Source organism: Euphorbia lathyris, chromosome 9 (genome assembly GCF_963576675.1).
Source record: "Euphorbia lathyris chromosome 9, ddEupLath1.1, whole genome shotgun sequence".
Lineage (NCBI taxonomy): Eukaryota > Viridiplantae > Streptophyta > Magnoliopsida > Malpighiales > Euphorbiaceae > Euphorbia > Euphorbia lathyris.
The window spans coordinates 19,783,153-19,801,333 of NC_088918.1; the positions used below are offsets into that span (position 1 = coordinate 19,783,153).

At 37.8% G+C, this 18,181-nt stretch overlaps 1 protein-coding gene across 2 annotated transcripts; it reads left to right on the top strand.

The window, feature by feature from the left end:
• The first annotated feature begins 6,794 nt into the window (after positions 1-6,794).
• LOC136206006 (syntaxin-132-like) lies at positions 6,795-13,644 on the top strand. 2 transcript variants are annotated; one of them, XR_010676168.1, is made up of 13 exons: positions 6,795-7,179; positions 7,905-8,003; positions 8,164-8,220; positions 8,605-8,653; positions 9,969-10,057; positions 10,134-10,207; positions 10,815-10,857; positions 10,949-11,009; positions 11,119-11,144; positions 11,353-11,533; positions 11,754-11,834; positions 12,040-12,105; positions 13,278-13,349. XR_010676168.1 is itself a non-coding variant. In XM_065996898.1 (13 exons), exons 1-13 carry the CDS (start codon positions 7,162-7,164, stop codon positions 13,449-13,451), a joined length of 915 nt encoding a protein of 304 aa, XP_065852970.1. In that variant the 5' UTR covers positions 6,799-7,161; the 3' UTR covers positions 13,452-13,644. The 2 variants fall into 2 exon arrangements, 1 of the variants encoding a protein (XP_065852970.1); XM_065996898.1 differs by having other exon boundaries at positions 6,799-7,179; positions 11,353-11,430; positions 13,278-13,644.
• Positions 13,645-18,181: the final 4,537 nt, after the last annotated feature.

Here is an 18,181-nt window from a genome sequence, read left to right on the forward strand (position 1 = left end):
TGACCAATTCCCGCAGGGCTGCTCGCCGAGCAGGGCGAGCTGCTCGCGACGAGCAGGCGCCTGGCGGCCTGCTCGGCGAGCAGAAATGGCCCACGGGGCCCTGCTCGTCGAGCGTTTTCGCCCGGCATGCTCTCGAAGCGTGCCGAATAACCTCGATGTCCTTTTTCGCCCGAAATTACACCTGCGCACGTATAGAAACTCCAGATAACATTAGTCCAAAAGCTAAATTGATCCGTCAATCGCTTATTTTGAGCAAACGCTTCGTTTGGTGCGACTTTTGACGGACCAATTAGCTCCAAAAGATAACGGAATTGTACTATGCATGCTATTTCGGCCGTATTTGCCTAAATTGATCACAAAACGAGCCTAAACGACGAAAAGTAAATAGAACGTTTCCAATTTGTAACTAACTCACACAAAAGCATTTAAATGCGAGAATTGCTCGCTTATTAACTAAATAACTCTAAAACCCGTCCTAAAACCGTACCCAAAGATAGGGGTTTTTGACCCCTATCAGAGATCTAAGATGACAATTCATACTGTGGTCAAAACGGATCTCCAAACTGCGTTGAATGCCTTCCATCCTCCTTAAGAGTTTATTTTTCCTTCGAATAATATGGCCAAAGATGTTTTTATTCCATCCCACCACATTCCTTCTAAACTCCTCAGCAGCAAGGAGAACATTAGAATGGGGTTGCCAATTATCCTTAACAAAGTTCCTGAACTCAGGGTGGGTGTCCCAAGCAACAAGGTACCTAAACGGTCTTTTCCCTTTGGGCCGATGACCTTTAACCAGCTTAACGAGGATAGGACAATAGTCCGAGTGGCGAAAAGGGAGGTTCAGTACGTTTACCTCAAGAAATCTATAGATCGCCACTACATTCGCATACATTTTATCCAACCGAACAAACACGTTGTTCCTTTTCCAGGTGAACTTGTGGCCAGCCGCACCAAGGCCCGATAGCCCGCAAAGATCCATATTCTGTTTATGGTTAAGGCACCGGTTGATATAATGATTGCCCCCCCCTTTCTGATCACTCATCCGGGCAATATCATTAAAATCACCAGCGACCAACCAAGGATCCATCATATTCGTACTAATAGAGAACAGGATCTCCCAAAGCCTCTTCCGGTTCGTCAGGATCGGATCGGCATAGACAAAGGATATAAAGAAAGGTTTGTTGCCAGGATAACACACCTTGCAATGAATGAATTGGTTATCAATAGTAATAATATCAATACTCACGTGACCTGGCTTCCAAAAAAGCCAGATCCCCCCTGCTCGACCAGTCGCCTCCGACCTGACACACTTCCAATTCTTAAACTTTTTAACCACCTCATCTGCTTTAGAACCACTAACCTTGGTTTCAAGAAGAGCAAAACAAGAAGGGTTAAATTGCTTAATAAGATCATTAACATGGATGCGGGTTTCCTTGCTAGCCGCACCTCTAACATTCCAAACAAAGAAGTCCATCAGAAGGACGACAACTGATCACAGGCACACACCCTAGAGCAGGTATTTATTCGGGGCTCCTGAGAGCCTAGAAGAGGTGCCAGCCGGCCCTCTTTTATCCCAAGAATCCAAAGAACCAAGGTTCTTTTTAAGGATAGCCTTAGGTTTCTTCAAATGAGACTTATTCACTCCTATAGACTTCCCAATTAGGGGGTCTATAAGGGAATTCAGGACACTAACCTCATTAAGCTTTGCTTTCCCTGACGAGCCAGTGATCTGGGATTTCCCTTTGGCATAAGCTTTGGGATCGAAGAAAGGATTAATAGAGTCACCAAGGATGGTAGCTGGCTCAGCAGATTCCAGGCTTGGCATACTCAACTCCAAGTGATCAGCTGGTAACTCCAAATCCTGACCATCCTCAACAGACAGGGCTCCGAATCTAGATCCTAAATCGGAAGCTGAGTCCCTACCAACACCACTCTTAGTATCAGGAGGCCTATCCTTGATCTCAGGAGCTATTTGGAGAGAGGTCATCTCATTGCTGATGTCTGAAACTTGATTCCGAGTAGCAAAAGCACGTGGCTTCCTTCGGGCTGACCTCTTGGCCAACATCCATGGCCCAAAATTCTTCTCCTCAACTTTGCTACCTTCGTCTCTGCCTATGATAGGCACCACCACCTCCTCAACCACTTTCCTTCTTCTGGGGCAGCCATCATAGGTATGGCCAAACATACCGCATTCGTAGCAGATATTATGAATACATTCGTATTCAATATGAAAGACCTTATTCTTAACGGAGAATTTAGACAGAAGCGGCTTAGCAAGATCAATGTCAATACAAACCCTGGCAAACTTGCCTCTTACTGCCCCAACGGTAGTTTTGTCAACATGGTGAACTTTCCCAACCAAGCCACCAATCTTATTCAGAAATCTTTCGTTATAGTATTCAATGGGCAAACCTGGGAATCTAACCCAAGTAAGGATCCTATTAACAGAGCAATCATGAGGATCAAAATTTGGGACCCATGGCCTCAGCGCCAAAACATGGTTAGAGATGATATAAGGTCCACCATTAACAACAGCATTAAAATCTTATGCCCGTGTAAACTTGATGACATAATAGTCATTTTCAAGGTCCATAATGGTAACCTTCCCTTTCTTAGCCCATTGTGCCTGGATCCTTTGCGCAAAGTAGTTAAAGCTAATCCTTTTCCCAAGAACAGTGACAATTAAGGCTAATTTTCATTTCGATCTGCGGACGCGTTTGTCTTCAGAGGAGAGATGGATCGTAGGACACAGTGAGTCCTCTTGATCACCATCCTCAACATCAGAGTCTGAAAAGAACTCCTCCGACTCCTCCTCGATAATATCCTCCTCCATCATGGGCTCCTCCTCAACAATCCCCGACACTTTATCTCTCTAGGAAGATCGCCCCAAGCCTTGCTCTATTTCGAAACTATCAACTTTATCCCCTGCTTGTAGCGGGCTCTGACCTCTAGCAGAACCGATAACATTTTGGCCTGTAGCGTCCAAAGCCACCGCCCCGCTCATCTGGGCCGCCTCGGCCTTCTTTATTTCCCTAAAGCCCGGGAATACCGCCAGATCCTTAGACGGATCAGTCTCCACCACTGCCGGTATACCATAGGCGTTGCCTCCCACCGCTACACTAGCACTAGTCATCCTCCTGCCCGGCTCCCCTGCCTGTGCGCTGCCCCTCCCAGCACAGGCCAATGCCTCACCAGGAGGCACCCAACTACCGCGCTCCCCTGCCTGCGCGCTGCCTATCGCAGCACAGGCCAGCGCTTCGCCAGGATCAGGCCCCATATCGCCCAAATCCCCGGATCCAGAATCCCCCTCCGGCCCTTTCACCGCAGGCGCCGGCTTCCTAAGAGATCCAGGCAGCGCCAACCCGCCCCCAACAACCCCCTCATCCACAGCACCTAATTCTCGTCCCCTAGGTCTAGCCGCTAAGGCAACCCCGGCGCCCACCATACCCTCTGCCGGATCCGGCACCACACCTCCCAACACAGCTGGCCGGATCCGCTCTCTTGACCGGCCCCGGAGCCTTTCACCGCTCCCACGCCTTCCCTTCTCCACGCCCTCACAATTTCCGATGCCTTCCGCCAAAGCCCCTTCCGGCCTTAGATCTGCAACCAGCACCCTACCATCCAATCGATCCACCCGCCCACGCTCCGATCCGCCGCCCAAACCGACCAGCGCCGCAGAAGCCCGATCTCGCCCTCTCTCTCGCTCTTTCGCTGTCTTCGCCATTCTAAATATTGCACATTTATATATCAATAAATTACAATAGTATTAAATGATATTAATTAAGTAGATTAAGGAGGTGTTTGATTGCTTATTTTTATGTTCATGTTTGTTTTTTTTTAATAAAGAGTTTTAGGTGTTTGGTTAGTGACATTATGTTTGCATTTTACAAAAGCATGAATATTTGCTTTTTAAAAAAACAGTTTTTTCCAATAGCAAACCTAATAACACCTATCTTTAAAGCAAATCCATAATACTTCGCAAAAGAGAAAGATCAAACGGAAATAAAGCACCACTGTCATACAAAGCCAGTGCGTACGTCAGAAGACATACGCCATGGGAGACTTTATTACAGGGACACCATTCTCCCACCTAGAGACCCACGTCCGCTAGAAAGACAAATACACGTCATCCTAGTAAAATCCGTCCATGGTATCTGCAAGCTGTTATATAAGAAACTTCCATCATTAAATGATACAAAACGGTTCCTTTAAAGATGCTAACAGTCAGACATAAAAATGTAACATTAAACTACATTCAAAAGCATTAAATAGGGAATTTCTCCGATGGTTACAAAATCTAGTATAAATACCCTCACAGAGTATTCAAGGTACACAGATTATTCTAACCCTACTTTGTGATTATTGTTTTATTCTCAAGATTATTATTGACTTTACCATCGGAGTGCCTCCGACCGATCCCAACGGCACCCTACAGGAAAGGTCATCAGTCAGAAATAATCAGTAGGATATCAAAACCATAACAGCAAACAACAAATAGTAGGTAAAACAAATATGTCTAACTCTTTTTAATAATGATCTTAAAAAAACTCTTTTTTTTTGTAGGCAAAAGTTTAGGCAAGGGTAAGTCTACCCACTCCCAAGGTCAGGGCAAACCACAGACCTTGATGAGGGTTTACAGTGGAATTTACAGATTACCTACCAATGAGGGCTAAATTTTGACGGAGTGGGGAATCGAACCTCAAACCTATTGAATTCTATTTTTTTAATAATAATGTTGAATTCTTAATTGACGCATTTTAAAGATTAAAAATAAGGATAAGGTGAAAAATACCTCAAATGTTTACAATCGGGAGTAATTTTATCTTTAACATCTAAAATGATTCAGTTTTACTCATAACGTTAGCAACCAAGAGCAATTTTACGGCTAACGTTAACAAGTTGTGTCAATTTGATAAATAATCCATCAAACTGTATTCTCGATCACGAATCTTGTCATTTACACTTCACATGTGCATCATTTTATCACTTATTAGTAATAGATCACAAACATATGACAGGACATGAAAATAATTAAATTTTTTTTAAAAAATATAAGTCTTTTGTACGAGTTGGATAAAAAGAAATTAAATATTTTACCGAATTTATAAATATTATAGTCCAATTCTATTATTTAATTATAAAAATATATTTTTTAGAACCAACAGGTATGGAATTTGTGCAGATAAGGAACAAAAAATGTGTTTTATAATAATGTGTGAAATTGATCCAACTTGTCAACGTTAGGGGAAAAATTGTTCTTCGCTGCCAAAATTAAGGAAAAAATTGTACAGTTTTAAACGTTAGTTAAAATTGTTTTGCACATTATCCCTTAAAAATAAAAACATTAGAAATACTTCTCTTTCTAATTGTTCACTAGTAAATTAAGAAAATACGTTTAAGCCCTTGTTTGGGAGAAAGTTAATAGAAGTAAATGAGAATAACGAAAGGTTATATATCACATTAACTTAACTTTGTTTAGGAGTTGTTTTTTTAAGATTAAATAAAGACCAATGGAAGTTAAACTTTTTAGGTCCTTTACCTCTAAACTCTAAGCTCCGAATTGGGAGTTAATGAAAGTAAAAGTTTATTAATTTTTTTTTATCTATGCAGAGTAAATTTAACTTTCATTCCCCTACATATTTAAATTTTCAAACGAAATTAAACTTTTAACTCTTATTTACATTGTATGTGGTAACAAAACTATTAAAATGAAAGATATTGAGAATTAATCCATCAAAATTATATGTTCTTTTTCCAATATATTAATTCTAGGGATAATGTGCAAAAATACCCTAATATTTACGGCCAGAAGTAATTTTATCCCTAATGTCTAAAATGGTATAATTTTACCCTTAATATTGGTAGTAAAGAGCAAATTTACCTCTAACATTATCAAGTTGGATCAATTTGAGAAATAATTTATCAAAGTGCCTCCTCGATCATGAACTTGACATTTACACTTCACATGTGAGTCATTTTATCACTCATTAATAACAGATCATAAACATACGATTAGATGTGAATTTTTTTTTTAAAAAATTACAAATTTTTTTTAAAAAAATTTCACCGAATTTATAAATGTTAATTTTCAATTCTATTACTATTCCATAGAAAATATGATTTTTTTTAAACGAACGGATATACAATTGGTGTAGAATAAGGAACAAAATATATGTGTTTTATAATTGAGTAAATAATTTCTTAGTCCCATACTTCTTACCTAATACACTGTTTAGTCCTCCTATTTTGAAAAACATATTTCCAGGTCTCTATTTTTTCCCAATATTAACCTTATGGTCATTTTATCTATTTTTCTAGATTTTTAACCAAACATATCTTAGTTTTTAGGACAACCACAGTACAATACAAGTTAACCATGTTACTATATTATTTTATATAAATCTGTTTATGCTAAAATATAATGATTACAAGTTCAAAAAAACTAGATAAAATGACCAAATGATTAATATTGGCAAAAATTATGGATCTTATAATGTGTTTTTCAAAATAGAAGAAATAAACAGTGTGTTAGGTAAAAAGTAATGAACTAATAAATCATTTACGTTTTATAATAATATCTGAAATTGATGATCCAACTTGCCAATATTAAAAATAAAATTTCTCTTGATGGTCAACATTAAGAATAAAATTGCACTATTTTAAACGTTAGTGGTAAAATTGCCTCGGAATGTAACGTTTTTTTTTTCACTTTATCCCTTAATTCTATTTTCTAACAAATTATTCAACAACTTTAATAGTTTTTTTTAATTAATAAAGAAAAAAACTGTACAATCACAAGAAGTAAACGGAAAATACAAAGAGGAATGTTTGAAAAAAAAACACTAATCCTCTTCAATCAGCAGCCAGGGCTATTCTCAGATCTCTCTTCAGACTATTCTTTCCGCCCTTTCCGATTTGCCGATTGCTCATCCCAAATTATCTTCTCTTTGCGGTTTAATTGATCTCCTAGAAATTGCTTGTTAAGCTCTGGTGATTTGCACTTCGATTTCTGTTGCCGACTGCTCTCTTCTCTTCCCCTTGGCAAATCGCCATTGCTGGTTTGCTTGGTTCATCACTGTTGCTGGCAATTAATTTTAGTTTTCTTTCTCTGCATTCTATACTGAGAAGAAAAGGAGGGTTTTTTCAGCTGCTTCTCCGACGATGAATGACCTTTTATCTGTAATTTTCATCCTCTTTCTGCTTTGATTTTTTCTTCATTTTGTCCGGTGTTGTTATTGTTGTTTGTTTTATCTGGTTGTCTTGATTTGAGTTTTTTCTTTTCTTCTTTGTCTTTTTGATTGTGATACATTTTTTAGTTGGATCCATCACCTGAATGAGTATATGAAAGCTTTGATTATAGTCTTCGTTCTAGTTGAATATGCCATAGTTTTTGTTTTGTTTATGGACTGAGAAAGTGCAGGAATAATTAAAAAGGAAAAAAACTTCATCATGGATTTATGCTTCGAGACCGTTAAAAACCAAAAAGAAAAGTGGAGCTTGCCTGATTAAATCATTAAATTTTGATATTGAAGACCATACCCCTTGCTTCCATTAATTAATCTTGTCTCTTATAGTTTTGAGTCCATAGATGCGTTTTCACGGAAACATAGTGACACAGAATTCTGTTAAGATGCTTGGTGCTTGGTATCAACGTGCTGCTGTTACTATAATAACAAATTACAGTCATTGACCACTTCTGGATGTTACTGAATCTTTTGAACCCATGAGAAGCTAGTCAATTGTTAAGAGTTTATTTCTTTGCTAAGGTGCAGGTGGTTTAGTATCCTTGTTTTGTTATAATCATGCGTTTGTAAGGTTTCACTGATGAAATCCAGTGGTTAGATTCTTTAAATTTTGTCTAGATTGAGTTGGTTTTACCTGAAATGGATTGATTGTTTTTGCAGGAATCTTTTGAGATCCCTCGAGGTGAGGGTTCTAGAGGAGGAGATATTGAGATGGGAATGAATTCTGGAGATATGGGCTTGGATGGTTTTTTCAAAAAGGTGCTGTATGTTCCTTTGTTCTCTTTGTTCATTGGAATTTCATTGTTCCTTTGTTTTTTCTGATCAATGATTTATGTGCATCTGAACGCCGATTCGTATCTTTCCATTATCATCTTAGGTCAATTAGTACTCATTAAATCAACATTTCCTATTTCCACAGGTTCAAACTATTGAGAAACAAAATGAGAAGCTAGACAAGCTACTTAAAAAGCTCCAGGTATAAATTTTTGATCTGAATTTCCCCTTCATCTGTCCTGATTTTGTATGTCCTAGTTAATATGTGTAGCTTATAGTAGTTCAGTGTGTCCATTTCCATGCATGACCTAGCACCCCTCGTGACAAATCCCAAAAAGTAGTTAGCTTAGAGTATAAACAATAAAGGTAATTCATGCTGCAATTTTTTTGACACTCTTGGACTGCAGTTGAAAAAAATCTTCATATGTACAATCATAAAACCTTTTCAAGAAATAGTCTTTCTTGGATTTAGTCCATCTCTAGTTTCATATTTTTTTTAGAGTTATGCGACTTAAACCTTGCATGACCAGAAAATCATGCTAATTGTGCATTTGGTTATCACTTCTCCTTCAAATTTTGCTTTCAGGATGCGAATGAAGAGTCAAAGGCTGTGACTAAAGCTCCTGCAATGAAAGGTTATCTGCAACTTCACAACTTCCATTTCTGTTTTTGTTTTTGCATTTTTTTAAATGCAGAGGAACTTCTCTTTTTTAATTTTTTTTGACCCGATTTAAGTCAATTATTTTGAGAAAAAAAGATATATGTGATACAGAAGATAATTAATAAAAAATTACAAAAACTGTTTCCTAGTTTTGATTTGAAATGGCTAGAGAATCTGAATAATATGCAAGATGGAAACTCGTTGCATGCTACGAATACAAGAGAATTAATCTATCAACCTGTTATAAGAAAATGTGAATTCAGTTTCAAAAAATAGTGTAGGCCAGAACATTGTGCTATCTCCAAATATGAAAGGGACAAAAGAGAGCTAATTTTATACTCGGGTCTTAGTTTTCTATCTCGAAGCAAGTAGGCCTTAATTGCAAATTAGGTGTATTCAGTTATATAGATTCATTTCCTCCATTAAGCTTAGGGTTGCATCTTTAGAAAATGTATGGCCGTTGAATACATTCCCACTGCGATTTTCTGTATCATCTTCAGTCCACTTGTCATTCTTCGACTTCACACATTTTCGTGGTGTTTAATTTGCTGGTCTAAAAAAAGTTGACATGTTGAAGCCATCCCAATTTCATTCTGCCAAGTTTTTCTGCACTTGATGTCAAAATCACATTATTGCAATGTTTTCATTCCTCATCTGGTACACCGTAATATATCCACACATCAATCCTTCTAATTTTATTTGTCAATCTTGTTTATGCAATCGATATATCAAACCTAATCTATGATCCATGTTAATTTTGTGCTTTGTTTCTTCTTGCTTCTCTTTTGTTAGCATAGTTATCATTGTAGAAAACAATTGACGAACAATAGAAAACCATACAGGATAGAAAATATGAGCTTCATTGGTAGTCTCTCCCAAATATTAGTGAGGAACTAGAACAGGCAAATGGAAAAAAGAAGAAAATCAGGAACACCTAGTATTTGCTTTCCTCAGGGAACTTCCCATCCAAACCTAAACCAAAATATTTTATCTAATCATGCACAACACTATCCCTTCTGCTCACCCCCTGTCCTCTATAACTACCAGCATTAGTCACTCACCAATCCAAAAGCTAACTGACTCCAGCTAAGGGATCATCCACATGTCCCCTTGGGCCTCCTAGTATACATTTTCAATTCCTAGGTCGGTGAATCAATTGTTACAGTCACTTCCTTTGTTTCTCAAGTCACCCTCTTTATCATCTTTTCCCATGTTTATCATTATCTCATTGTTTATTTCCTTTCTTATGAACCATCTATATTGGTTACTGGTCTGGTTTCTCTCTGCAGGCATCAAGCAGCGAATGGAGAAAGATGTTGATGAAGTTGGAAAAATTGCTCGTTTACTAAAGTCCAAGATTGAGGAACTTGACAGAGAGGTAAATTGCTCATCGGTGTCTTCATTGATTGTCATTCTATTGATGGTTGACATCTTTTTTTTTTCCTATGGTCCAGAATTTAGCAAATAGACAGAAGCCAGGATGCGGTAAAGGAACAGCTGTAGACCGATCAAGAACCTCTACAACTATGTAATTTGTTTCCCAACTCTGCTTCTGGAATTTTTACTTTTTTTCCCGACAAATGGAGCTAATATATTATATATGTATATTTCATCCTGGGATTTTTCAAATGTTCTTGTCAATGTTGTTAATTCTCAACAATTTATTTCAAATGCTTCTGGGAAATTAGACATGGTGACATGTATTTTGGGATGTAAGAACTAAGCACATTTGTTGGTCCAAATTAGCCTTCAACACTTTATCGTTGAGGACTTGTTTTAACTTGCACTTTTTTTAAGGCTAAATTACAGCCATTCAAGGATTTTTGCTACATGTATTTTCTAATTTCCCTTCACTTGGAGGTTACGGAAGGATTTACAATCTGCTCCCTGAAACTTGTGAATTTTCCTATAAATGCATATTTCGTTGAGACCTGAAAGAAAAGGGATAATTTGTTGGTTACATAGCAAGTTTGGCAGTTTGCATGCAGTGGTAAGATGGCGAGTAAATGCCACTCTTGCCTTCTTACAAATCGCCAAGTCATTGTTGGAACTAATTGTCCAAGCTTTTGGGCATAATAGGAGTGTATTGATCGGTAACTTGTATCTGACTTTAATTATTGTATATTATTTTGCAGGGCCTTGAAAAAGAAGTTTAAAGATAAGATGGGTGAATTTCAGGTAGGAATATGGATCCATTATTTGAATGAGTGTCATATGTACTTCCATTCCTATTTGTGGGCTCAATTTTGAGCATGTGCAAACTCTGCAGAATTTAAGGGAAACTATCCATCAAGAGTATCGGGAGGTTGTGGAGAGGCGTGTCTTTACAGGTTTGACCTTCCACTCATCCCTTATCTATATCTATATTTATTAATGATGGTCTGTATAACCCATGACAACTGGTTCATTTTCCTATTTCGTGGTCTCCATGATTTGCAGTGACGGGAACAAGAGCAGATGAAGAGGTGATTTTTATTTTATCTTAATACATTTCCAAGCAAATACATTTCTATTTATTCATCTTTAATGTTCATATATTAAAGCATTATTACTTTATCCTGCGGTCTTTATTCATTCCTTTTTTCCTACTGATTAGTAGAGCTGGCCAGCAGGGGCCATGCATTGACGTCATATTTCTCTGTAAGCTCATCATGTAAATTCAATAATGTGCAGACAGTTGAAAGATTAATTGAAACTGGAGATAGCGAACAAATTTTCCAGAAAGCAATTCAGGAGCAAGGGCGAGGCCAGGTTTGCTCCTCCTTCTCCGCTAACTTGTTTCTTTTTCTTAATTTCTGTTTATCGTGTAGGAAGATCAGGAAGAACACTCTGAATGTCTCATCTAAAAATTCTTGTATGTCCCTTGTATATGCTAAAATATTAACAAACCTTTACATTAAAATCTTATCAAATGTTAGAATTTCACTTGCAACTATTTAGTTTCAAATTAGCAGTTTCTGTTTGTTCTTTCTCTAATTACGTTTTATGTTTCTACTTGGAAAAGTAATATATTCATTGAATGGTTTAGTTATAGTTCTTAATAAGCTAAATTTGTTTTTGTATGGGGTTTACAGGTAATGGATACTCTTGCAGAAATTCAAGAGCGCCATGACGCTGTCGTAGATTTGGAGAGGAAACTCTTAGAGTTACAACAGGTATTGTTGAAACGAATCTTTTTCTGCAAAGTGTTCAATGAGAAAGCTCATAATCTCAATTTGCAGCATACTATGAGCATATGTTTTGGAACTCACACATCTGCACCTGCTCAAAATGAAAGGCTGGATCTTTTTTAAATAAGAGTATAAGAGCAGAGTATAATATGGATTTTTTATTTCCTTTTAATTGTCCTTTTTTGTCCAGGTGTTCCTGGATATGGCAGTTATGGTGGACACACAAGGGGAAATACTTGACAACATAGAATCACAGGTAACTAAACTTTTTTTACCTTGAACGAATGATTGGAAACATTTTCATATCTCCGAAAAACGCAAACGCACTGTTTGGCCCCTGTACTATTATTTCAGGTCAAATATAGCATCGCAAATTGGGGGGTGGAGGATGGGGACTGCATCCTCGTCCCCGTTTATAAAATTGGAAAAAGTTTACCCCTTTCCCCGTGGGGATCCCCATTATTCAAATAGTCAAATTCTAATATTCTAATTTTTTTTTTAATTTAAATTTAAAATTTACAATATTGTACAGTCATGCAAACATAATCTAGAAAATATTAGTATAGAAATAATCCATGTAGAATTCCATATATAGACTACAAATTATCCATGAAGAAATCCATCGAACATTCAACAACTAGATTATTTTCCAGGATAATCTAATTGTACGAAAAATATTTTTAGTAAAAAATAAATATATATTTATAATATAATAGGGATTCAAGTGGGGTGGGAGAGAGGTCCCCGTCCATGTTTGTGGGGAAATACTTTTCCTATCCCCACCCCGTGGGGAAAATAAATGGGGATTCTTTATTCTTTGTCCCAATTGGGGTGGATCAGTGTTGGGGACGGATAATCTCCGGTCGGTTTGCAATCCTAGTCAAATAGTGTGTTTTTCCTTATATAGATGACAGATAAATTACATATATGGCCCTTGAACTATAATGCTACTAACATTATGATATTTAAATTTCATTTTATAACATAAAAATCTTTGCACTTATATTAAAGCCCAAATCAACAAAAATTCGTTAAAAATTTAATGATATGATGAGGGTAAACAGGTATTTGACTATAATTGTTGGTGACATGGATAAAAAAAGTCAATAATGTAGTTTAACTTTTATGTCAAGAAATAAAGTTTAGAGGCTATAATTCAGAGGATATAGATGTATTTACCCCATATATGATTCGCTAAACTTTAAAGAGTTGCGGGATCACAATTAGGGGTTTCAAAATAGGTTATCTACTTATCATGTCATAATCGTGTTACGTAGTACATATATTCCACATGATTATATACGATATAAATGCAACAAAAATGATAATCATGTCAATTGGGTCATCTTAAACGGATTGTCTTTGTAAACCATATTTTAGTGTCAGAATTGAGAGCTTTAATCACAATTTGGGTACTGTATATGGTAGGTTTCAAGTGCAGTAGATCATGTGCAGTCAGGAAATACTGCTCTTCAAAGGGCAAAGAAGTTGCAAAAGAATTCCAGAAAATGGATGTGTATTGCTATCATAATCCTTCTTATAATTGTTGCAATCATCGTTGTTGCCGTCATCAAGCCATGGAATAACAGCAAGGGTGCTTAGTCTAATCTCAGTCATTCTTTGCTCTCTGTTTGTATATTATATATATATATATATATATGTATTGAGTTGTGCATCATTTTTCAACTTGTTTCGGCTATGTTTTCGTTTTCTCTACATTCATCTCGTCTCTTCATTTCGTGACAAATTTTGATCTGTTTTTCTCTGTTGAGCTTTCATCTATTATTTTGTAATATCTGCCTCATGTACTTCTTGTTTGTATTATTATTTTGTAAAATTCACAGCCCTTCTATTTATTGCTTAAGTTGTTTTATGCATATTTTATATGAATTGGTTAATGTGGAAAGAAAGAATCTTTGATTGATTAAATGAAAAATTGTTGAAGTTATATTAATTGATCCTAGTCTAGTAACTGAAATTAACAATCTAACTAACTATGTGATCAAACTTTACATAATAGAAAACTAACCCGAGCTGGAATGGAGATTCTGTAATTCCAGCTTCTTGTTGTAACGTATCTTCAACTTGTTGTCGAAGATGAATGCTTTGACAATTGGTGTGTCGAAATTGGTAACAAATGAACTACGTTTGCAATGCATCTTCGTGGAAAGTTAGAACGTTGACTATATAAATGGCTGATTGATTGTCACACTATAAGAAACTCTAACATAAACAACTTCACAAGTAGTTAGAACAATTGAACTATACTCTACTTTCACTTCGGCTTTTTTTATTGTTTGTTGCTTTTTGCTTCTTCACGAAATCAAAGAATCCGCAAGAAAAACTGTGATTGATCTCTTGGTATTGAGACAATTTGCCCAATCAAATTTCAGATGGAATGTTGATGATACTGGATAAAAGGAGTCCTTGAGCAGGTGATGTTTTGATGTAACTTAGAATTCTATGCATTGCCATCATATGAATATCTATTGGACAATCTGAGGAAAAAATGCAATTTGAGATCTCAATGATCTTGCAACATTTAGAATATGTTGTTAGCTTCCTTTCTACACATTATTGTGGTGTGCAAGAATAGTTGTAGGGCGAACATATGATAAAGTTATAGTGGGGTCAAATTTTAAAAGGGTTATTGATGATCAATTGAGCATCTATATATCACCAGAGTACCTCAAGTATCCATTGTTGATGAAATATGAATTCGTTATTGGTTAAAATACCTAACATAAACTTTGTTAATAAATTAAGAATAATCAAAAGGAAATAAGCCAACTCTCATGCTTTCAATAGTAGTTTACATTCTTGTTACACTATGTACAATTGTATATACTATACTAGCTATATAGGTGCATTGAGACTCAACATAATCGACTACATTTGCTGGCAGTAATATACTGTCTATTGCTGGTAGTATACATTTGTTGGCAGTAATATATTGTTCCTATTTTGTATATAAATGTGTTGTAATCTATCTTTAAGGATTAAGTGATAATACAAAAAAGAAGAATATTCCCTTCACTTCTCTGTGTTTTCATGGTATCAGAGCTTAGTGTCACGAGGGATTTTTATCGACCCGCACGAAACTTAGTCGCTTGCTATCAAAGCCGACTAAGTAAGCCTTTTGAGTTATAGGAGTGTTGTTCGAAAGCACTTTGGACGTTTGAGGGGATTGGGAGAATGATAGATTAAACAAAAGTTGTAACAGATTTACAAAATGTTGCAATAGGCTAGATGACTCGAATGCATTTCTTGGATGTCCAGATCTTAAGATATCCCAATGAATGGCCTTGGCCTCTATTTATAGGTCTTAGCACTGACCTAGTAAGTTTGTAGAACAATTACAAAGTAAAAAGACTAGAAAAATCTAGTAGGCAAGCTGCCCAAAGGGCAGTTTTTGAAAAGTTCTAGATGTTCTGGGGCTGATTGACACGTTCTAGCAGGCGCATAGCTTGTTTCTCACTGAAAATCAAGGTTAATTATCCATGTCTCTTGCAACTCCTCGAAGTTTCTGGAAGGCTCTGGCACAATCCTCTGCTAACAGAGGTTCTTTCTTGCCCATCCTGAGGTTCATTGGGCCTGGCTCCCTGTCTGTCTGGCTGCGGCCCCATCGAACTTCTACATGGGCCCGTGGATTTTCTCCTGCCAATTCTTCCATTCTAGACAACTTTCCCCGCACTTTCCTATATCATAGGCCCAATTGGGAGGCACACTATAGGGGAGGCATCTCTATGCCAAAATCATGTCTAGCAGGCACGGGCCCGTTGGCCGACTGTTTTGGGCTCGGTGGCAATCCACATTGTGAAAATGTATTCTAGGATGGCCAACTACACTATGAATAATAAAATAATGAAAATTCCATTGGGTGAATTTATCGCCTAATTGTTGCGCTTGTCACGAGCAGTCTCTCGAGTGACTTTCTACGGATCGTGACATTAGGCTATAAACTCGTTGTATCTCAGTTCTGAGCAATATTTTTCGATGTAAGCTATTGTCAGTGAGCATATGTCTCTTGAGTAACTTGGCTTTCAAAGGTTCTATTTATCTGACCACCCCCTCTAATGGCTTGCCCTTCCTCCGATTGGTGTCTCTTTGAAATCCGGTCGCTGTAATGACAACATATGGTACATCAGTTTTAGCCCTTCTTATTTTTTTCATCATCGTCGTCTTGTGATTTTTGGTATATATGTCCAATTATTTTTTTTTATAAATCTCGGTTTCATATTTGGTTGGTTGGCAGTAGAAAGTATTTTGTTTGGGTTTTTTTTGTGTAGATTCGGTTTTGAGTGGTGTATTTGGTTTATATTGATAATGGTTGGTCTTTTAGTTTGTGGGCTGGTCCAACAAAATTTGTGTGGAAACTTAATTTGTTAGACTTGGTTGCAAATGACAGACAATAAATTTTTGACTGAAATTTCATTTGGTGATATGAAAATATGGTACAGAAAATTAACTGGTCCTAAGGATTATGTGCAATGGAGATGTACTGTTCAACGATTTGCTGATATTACTGATGTAGGGGATCATTTAACCGATGACCCCATTTGAAGGATGATGAAAAAGGAAAGAGATAGGGATGGTAGATTGTAGGTTGTTTAATATGATTCAAAATACTTTGGCACCTAATATCAATGATATTGTAACCCACTGTGCCACTATCAAGGAACTATGAGAATATCTTGCATCTATGTATGCCAGTAAAAAGGATTTGTCTCATATTCATAAGTTGCTATTGAAAATCTATCGTGGATATTGAAATTGGTGATTGCTAAAGTTACTACTAAAGCCTCTGAGTGTGGCGTACGCAATGGGGGTTGAACTGTTAGTGCTTCATCAAAAGCATTTATTTTTTTGCTAGGCGTAGGGGCTCCCTCCTGGATTACCTGGATTTCACCATCGTACCTAGGCCTTTTCTTATCAATGGGCCTGGGTGCTGGGTCCCGTGGCCTATGAGTCAGATCTGACTGTCTGGTTGCTCTGGGTCGGTCTCCATGTTCCAAGAGTTTGGCAATCTCTTTTTGCAGCTGGTTACAGTTCTATGTTGAATGCCCCGAGGACTTGTGGTGTTTGTATTATTGCTTTTTGTCTGTCTGGGGCCTCGATCCTTTTCCGGTGGGGAGGTTAAGACTTCTCCACTCTTGCATGGTTGCGAGGGAGTGCGACGCTCGGAGAAGTGCACGTCTCTTCATGAGGATTTATCTGTTTTATTTGCGGGCCTATGAACCATGTGGTCCGGCTCCCTTCAAGGCTGGTAAGGCATTAGTGCCTTATCTCTCTTGCTTCTTGCTTCGTCCCTAGGTTCTGTGAGTTGCTTACCCTTCTCCTCACGCTTGGAGTCGCCCTTAGCCTTATCCTTTTCGGATTCTTCATATCCTGTTGGTCGGTCACAATCGTCTGATAACACCGAGATATTTTCCTAAGGACCAAGAGAGATATTCACCTTGGAGTACGCCACGTAATGATCCCCCAGAGGGAAGCTAGCTGGCGGATCATCATGGATCAGCTCCAAGAGATCCGCTGGCGAATCTATAAGGCGGATCTCGCTATTCGCCTCAGTAACGGCTGGCCGCCGACTCGGCCATCAAAGATCATTTATGAGTTATTAATTAGCTAAAACGCCAGGTTAAGGATAACTCATAACCGCCATTAATGAAGCATTAATGGAGACTTTCTAGTTACCTGAAGGTTACAACTTCCCAACTATATAAATAGCTTACATCTAGGGCTATCAAAGGTACACATACTTTTATATTCTCTAAGCTTTGTCAATTCAGTTTATTCTCCAAATCTCTACTGACTTTGGCATCGGAGCTTCCCCCCGTCGAACCCAACGACGCCCCCCACAGAGACGAGCTCCGATCAGAAATTCTCCACTTGTTATCAATTGGTGCGGTGAGCGTGGAACCCTTAATCAAACAAAGGGTTTTTCATTCACGCTGAAAGGATAATGATCAATGAAAGTGAAAATCCCTCCTCAGGGACCGAAACGCCGTTAGTTACACCATCTAGTGCTGGTTGCACTGGGAAAACTGCTCCTGCAACGTATGTCGACAGTAACATGCCCACAGCTGCTTTTATCAACATGTGTGCTCAGGATATTGAAGCATGATACGGACTTGAAATAGGGAATCGCCTTCGAACGTTCATGACTCATTCTCCACTTGGGAGCACAACGTCTACATCGACCGTTTCATCGTGGCCTTTAAACTTTGGCCTCGGACCAGGTGCCCATAATTCTTCGTTCCTTCAGGCCCACAACATAGATTCCATGTTAACTACCACGACATCAGGTGGCGAGTGACCAATTATTCGGGAAT